This window comes from Artemia sp. Qi Xiang Cuo, chromosome 10 (genome assembly GCF_049724085.1).
Source record: "Artemia sp. Qi Xiang Cuo chromosome 10, ASM4972408v1, whole genome shotgun sequence".
Classification (NCBI taxonomy): Eukaryota; Metazoa; Arthropoda; class Branchiopoda; order Anostraca; family Artemiidae; genus Artemia; species Artemia sp. Qi Xiang Cuo.
The window spans coordinates 68,006,166-68,013,137 of record NC_142803.1 but is presented as its reverse complement, the minus strand read 5'-3'; the positions used below and the strand labels follow the sequence as shown (position 1 = coordinate 68,013,137).

At 33.1% G+C, this 6,972-nt stretch overlaps 1 protein-coding gene across 1 annotated transcript in view; it reads left to right on the top strand.

Annotated features, from left to right (window-relative positions):
• Positions 1-529: 529 nt before the first annotated feature.
• The window catches only part of LOC148948084 (uncharacterized), an 87,743-nt gene continuing 81,300 nt past the window's right edge, over positions 530-6,972 (top strand). The window contains exons 1-2 of the mRNA XM_089096089.1: positions 530-870; positions 3,919-4,083. Coding sequence (XP_088952215.1) covers positions 801-870; positions 3,919-4,083 — 235 coding nt within the window. The 5' untranslated portion in view covers positions 530-800. The remainder of the gene's footprint in view (positions 871-3,918; positions 4,084-6,972) is intronic.

The window sequence follows — 6,972 nt, the reverse complement described above, 5'->3', positions numbered from 1 at the left end:
ACCAATGTTATTTATTCTATATTATGTTGGTCCTCTTTATTAAACCTTGCATCTAAGTAAAATAAATCCCTTTATTCTTTTTCTGCTAAACATAAAGAGAGTGAAAGAGAAAGATAAGTCCTTTGATATATGACAGTGCCTTTTCTAGGTTTTCTTGGTATCTAAAATAAACAAACTACTTACTTAGCCAAAGCCCTATTTTAGCCTTAAAACTTTCCCTGTATTTTTCAAGAAATATTTCGTTTATCTAATTTTAGATCTATTTTCACATTCTTCAAGTCCTAAAAGTAAGAACAGCTAGATATACCCTCTTGGAAAAACATAATGAGGTGTCTATAATACGCCTATACTTTGTAGTGTTTAATATAAAGCATTAAAACCACGAATATAGCTTTCATTACTGGAATTAAACCAATTTTTCCAAGTTTTCGGATTTGAAAATTTAGCCTGCTAACAGAACAAGCTGACAGCTATATTTTCCTTTTTCACTGTGAAAGTTTATTATAAATTAAAATCAACAACTGCTCTTTAAAAATAGTTCCATCAAAAAGACAATTTTTGATTTTTTGCATCCTCTAAAAAAAATAATAATCAGATTGGTAATGAATTTGACGGTTGAAGGAGTTGATCCTTTTCTTTCAACTGCATTAAGATAAAATTTGCTTTTCTGGGGTTAACAGTCAGTATCCTAATATATTTTGAATTTTAGGACTCTCCTGACTGAAATCTGTGTTGTATCCAAGTTTCGATGAAGTATTTTCCTTCTCATAGTTTACATTAACTCCGTTCCAAGATCTTTCATGGACTTGCCACAAATTCTGAAAATGGCCAATCTCATCACAGTTTCTGAGGATTCTTTCATTAAAAACGGTAAGTTGTACAGGTAATTTTTTTTGTCAGAATAAAAGAAAAGCTACTTTGTTCTAGAAAATGATTATTCCTTTTTTCCTTTTTGCTCATTAAGTGATCTTAAAGAAAAAAAATGTAACTGCATATGTACTTTAAACTAACGATTAAGAGCTGAGGGTGATAAAGTGACTTCTTTGTGACATAAATTCAATTTATTAGCTTTAATTTTTAAGTTTGGTAAGACAATTAAATTATACCCTTTGAGAAATTTTCGGTCAATCTTCTCTGTGCTGGTATGATGAACAAAATATTTCTATTAAAGCAGATTTCTATTAGAATTGGTACTCAGATTATTTTAAATGATAAAATTTGTCCATATGGTGTATTCTTAAATCAAGCTTATAGTGTTAAATATTTAGGATTTATCTTGACTGTAATTTGAGTTGGAAACAACACTATGATGCAATAGCAGCAAAAGTGGCTAAAGGATTGAATCTTATAAGAAGGCTAAGGAATTAGATATGCTTTCTTTTAAAGTCTTAATGTTACCTCAGAAAACAATTGATACTTCCTACAGCAAGTTATACTTAGCTACGTTTGTTACTGTTTTGCTAATTTTTACATGTAAAAATACTTTTCCTTAAAGTAAGGCCGTCAAAACCTAAGTTGTCCTGCAATAGTGTCGGCAGCTTATGAAATTTTGTCTAGTTTTACTACTGGTGCTTTTGGAACTTTTTGCATACCTTTCGTGACCTATGTAGACTGTTTTTTAAGATAAATGACAGGGAAGACAAGGGGATATGCCATTAGAAGATAATTGGCCGTGAGAATTATAAGCAAAAGCGAGAATACCACCTTGTCAAAAACAAAAATGAAGAGAGGAAAAAACTGAGTGGTCAGCAGACAAGCAGAAGCGAATATCAGAAAGCATCAAATATGAAAGTGAAGAACAAAGACGAATGCTATTAGTTGACAAGTGACTGCAAGAATTGGAACGAATCAAAAATGAAAAATACGTAGTAAGGAATAATACATTAGAAGAACAACATCATCGTAATCTTCGACACTAGCAAACTCTGCTGTAGAACCCAGTACAAAAATGTAAAGATGTAGTAAATGACCTATAAAGATGTAGTACATGAAATGATATTGCAAGGCACAAACAACTACCCCAAAGGTCACATGAAGATTTGAGAAGTGGAGGATGATGTAAATGACAGCTCTTGGTATAACCCACAGTTACGACATATTGTGTTTTGTGGAAAACGGATTGATTTTGCAGAATACAAAATTTTTCCATAGATTACAGCAGGTGCAAACAGAGGATAATACGGATTTTTATTTTTGCTCCTTTGCGCATTTAGAAGTTTAGAGCTTCTCTTTTCAATGGTTCTATTATGCATCTATAATTGCAAAAAAAAAACTCCCTAGAAACCCCTGTTAAATTATACTTTAAATGCGAAACACGAATATAGAGGTACCAACAAGTGGCACTAAAGCTAGAAACGAGCATAAATAACCTCTGGTGTTTGTGTACAACATTCAGTTGCCATTTTCAAAATTTTGAAAAACCCCTTACCCGCAAAAAGTTTATATCAGCTTCTTCTGAAATAAATTATTGTGTACTTGGGATACGTGCGGCCACAAATATACCAAAAACCGAAACTAATCCGGAAACTAAAAGAATGCAAATTGAAGCATTTTAACATTCCCCCACCTTTTTAAATTAAGCTCAGAATGTCAATAAATGTTCAAATCACTCACAATATGGCGAGTAGGATAAATGCCAGAAGGTCTTTGACCTTTGGAATAACTATTTGAATAAAACAATTTGGCTTTTGGACTAAACTAAAAAAAAAACGTTTTTTATACTTTTGGTTGGGAAAGGGTCATGATTTGCACATTCTTAGATTACAACTGCCACTGTAACCATGATATATAGAAAACTTATTGAATGGGGATACTTTTGTTTTGTTTTACATCAAATATCACCTTCTAATGTGCTTAAAGAGTTTTAGTGAAAGGGTGAAATTGATTTCATGATAACATTGGTAAGATGATGAAACAATATTTGGGTTAAAAAATAATTTAAGACAAATTTAGACCTTTACATAAGTGGCTCCCAGGGAGATTGTCATTCTTGATTGAACAATCGATTCGTTTCTCAGTAATGTTTTAGGCAAATGTTGCATTTTAGAATCGCCTATATTAAAGACTTTTTTTCTAGAAACATTTCGTAAATTGCTTGAGTTTCACTTCAGATTTGGAAATTAAATTGCTTTAGTAGGTAATTACTTAATTTTTTATTAATTTTTTAATTGATAAATAAAATACTATTGCATAATATATTTTTTTATCTAATTTTAGATTTATTTTCACATTCTTTAAGTCCTAAAAGTAAGAACAGCTAAATATACCCTCTTGGAAAAACATAGTGAGATGGAAACAACCATCATATACAACTAGTTGGGTTTCCGTGATGATTGTTGAAAGATTATGTAAGCGTTATTTTGGTTAATAAATTATTCATCTCTCCTCCTCTCTCTCCCTCTTTCTTTCTCTCTCTTTCTCTCTCTCTTTATCTCTCTTTCTCTCTGTCTCTCTCTCTCTCTCTCTCTCTCTCTCTCTCTCTCTCTATCTCTCTCTATCTCTCTCTCTCTCTCTCTCTCTCTCTCTCTCTCTCTCTCTTTCTCTTTTTCTCACTCTCTCTCTCATTCTCTCACACTCACTCTCTCACTCACTCACGCTCACTCACTCACTCTCTCTCTCTCTCTCACTATCTCCCTCTCTCTCTCTCTCTCTCTCTCTCTCTCTCTCTCTCTCTCTCTCTCTCTCTCTCTCTCTCTCTCTCTCTCTCTCTCTCTCTGGTGTTCTTTTGCTTTATAAAAATTGGATTTTAAAAACGATTTGTAAACAAACATGCACATACATCTCATTATATGCGTACATATAATGTTTTTATATTTACATTTTTTACACTTAACTAAAAAGAAAAGACTGTCAGATTTGTTTGGTAAACAACTTTACTGTTAAATAATTCTATGTCTGTTTGATTTAAATTTGTTTTAGAAGTTGAAGATGCTTTATCAGGTGACAGCGAGAAGCCCTTTCATTTTCCAAGCCATCTTTTGTCGCTAAAACGTGAAGATGCTTCCTTGCTGAATTTACCTAGCATTTCAGGACCATGTAAATTTGAATACGACACCCCGGAATCCAAATTTTCTAACAGTGAAGGTACATCTGAAACATTGTATTTTTGTTGACTGAAATGTATTGGATAATATTCTATTGAACAAAAATAGGACAAAGGGGCTTAATCTTAAGATGGAAGTTTGTTTCATTCCAATGTTCCGGTATTTTTGAAGCAAATGAAGCAACTAAGCTCAATAGTAGCTGAAACTAAATACGGAATTTTTATACCGATAGATACAGCAAAAAGATCGGATTTTTATGCTAATTTCAAATATATAAGTTTCATTAAGTCTTACACATCAAAGGTTACGAGCCTGTAAAAATTTTCCTTATTTTCTAAAAAGGATGAAACATCCCTTGAAAGTCATAGTAATGAAATTCACACTATCAGATTCAGCGTATCTGAGAACCCTATTGTCGAGGTTTCAAGTGTCTATCTGGAAAAATGTGGAATTTTAATTTTTGCCAAAAGAAAGATCATCGATGCGTGTTTATTTGTTCTTTTTTTCTTAGTTGTAGTTTTTCTCCCAGGGGTAATCGTATCAGCCCAGTGATCCTATATTATAATGAAAAGGCTCATTCAAATTGAAGTTCTAGTGTCCTTTTTAAGTGACGGAAAAGATTGGAGGGCAGCTATTTGAGATAAATCTGTCTATTATATTGATTTCAAATTAAATTGAAATAAGCAGAAAATTGGCTGTTATGATTTGAACTGCATAGAAACTAGACTGAAATGCCTAAATTGCTAGAGGAACATAGCGAGTCCCTTAGTTGTAGTTTTTCTCCAAGGGGTAATCGTATCGGCCCAGTGATCCTATAATATAATGAAAAGGCTCATTTAAATTGAAGTTCTAGTGTCCTTTTTAAGTGACGGAAAAGATTGGAGGGCAGCTAGGTCTCCTCCCAACTCTTTTCCCCCCAAAATCGTCTGAATTTTCTTTAGATAGCCATTTTATTTATCATAGTTGAAAGTCAAAATAATTATAACTTTGGATGTAACATGACCCCCCCCCCCACATCCCCTGGGGAAAAGTCTTTAAGTTATAAAATTTGCCCATTGTTTACGCATATTATTTGTTGTTTGGAAGCCTGTATGCACTTTAGGGTTTAAATTTTCTTCTGTTTTTTTTTTCATGGGAGAACTTTCAACGGGGAGGGAAGATTCCAGGGAGAGAATTTGTCATGGAAATTTATACACTGGGGGAATTTGCCAGAATTCTTATACATTTTTTTTCTTCCTCTCTCTTTTCAAATCAATGGTTTTGACGGTGACGGTTTCGCAATTTTTCTTAAACTGCACTCCTAGCAAATTTTCGCTAGAAAAATGATCCTGGTTCAGTTTTGCGTTAAACTGGTGTCTATCTCAAAGTAGGTATTACGGAAGCCTGTGATTCGAACTTAATGCAGAACATTCAAAAGCCTAAAAAGCGTAAATGTTTCGAGAAGGGTTTGCTTTTAATAGTTTTTGGTTTGTTTTTTCGTCTACTTTATTGGATACAAGTATATTCAAAATAAAAATTTTGCTCTGGTCTCTTATCAGTAGCCATGATATAGGGCCATCAGTGAATTCAGAGTAGGCATATAGCCTAGGAAGAAACAAAGACCATAGCCTACCATTGGATTTCTCTCTAAACATTAAAATCTCCAGTTATGGTTGTATCCCAGCCCCCTGTCCAACCAGGGTCAGATATCTCTAAACTAAACTGTATTGCAAAAGTCTACAATTTTGTAGGGGTGCAATAATTTATGCCTTTTTCCATCTTCACTTTGTTCTTGTTGCCCAATAAAAACAATCTAAAACAACAATAGGCAAATATTTCTTTTGTGATCTAGGACTTAATTATTAGACATATAGCTGGTAAAATTCTATCTAAGGGACTTTTGTCTGTCTTAGAAAGTAGGCTTAGTTGTGTTAGGTAGGCTAGATGAAATTCTCAGGAATGGATCTAGAGCCTCAATGACCCTTAGGAAGATACTTTGGTAGAGTTCTACCAAATGATATTATTGAGTTAGGAATAAAGTGAATTCACCATTTGATGCCTTTTTTATGCTGATTACAAATATAATATTATTTTCTATCAGAAATGAATTTCAGCCCCCCCCCCTATATATGCCAATTCAGGGTTCTGTTAGGTTTTAGAAAAATATACCATGAATTGGTCTTTATAGAGGGGGGGGGCTGAAATTCATTTCCGATAGAAATGATTACCTTATTTGTAATCAGCACAAAAAAGGGGTAAAATTCTACCAAATCATATTATTGAGTTAGGACTAAAGTGAATACACCATTTAATGCCTTTTTTTTATGCTGATTACAAATATAGGGTAAGACACCCAGTAGTCGGCCACTTGCCTATTCCCGGACAGAATCTTTGGTAGGAATGAATCATCAGCCTATTCACGGACAAAAGTCTCCAAGTCCCGATCACCTGTGATGCATTAATCATTTTAAAAACTTTTTGACATTTAAACTACTCTAATTACTGTATTATACCACCTAGAAACTTAATTTTTTTACAGTTAAAATCCTGCTTCTTTTCTGAACAAGTAGGTTACTAATTCAAATAGTTTCAATTGTACATTGCTTCCTATTTTTAAATTTACTAAGAAGTGTCAAATCTTCCTATAGACGGACATATAGGAATCGCTCATGTATATAGTTATTACGCAATATTGCTTTGTTCCGTTCATTGATTTCCTGTTATCGCTTTTGTCGGGTTTTTGTCTGCTTGTTGCTAGGCCTATAGGCAGAACCTGCTAATTCATGTTTTGGCAAATTCATGATTCATGATGGCAAACAAAACATTAAATTGTAAAAGGTTTATTAATATAAGAAATTTTTTATTTAAATTTGATTTTCAGAGAAGATAATAATTCAGATTGGAATTATTGAGAAAAGTGATTATCCTTGTTATTCAATGTGGGCAGGTG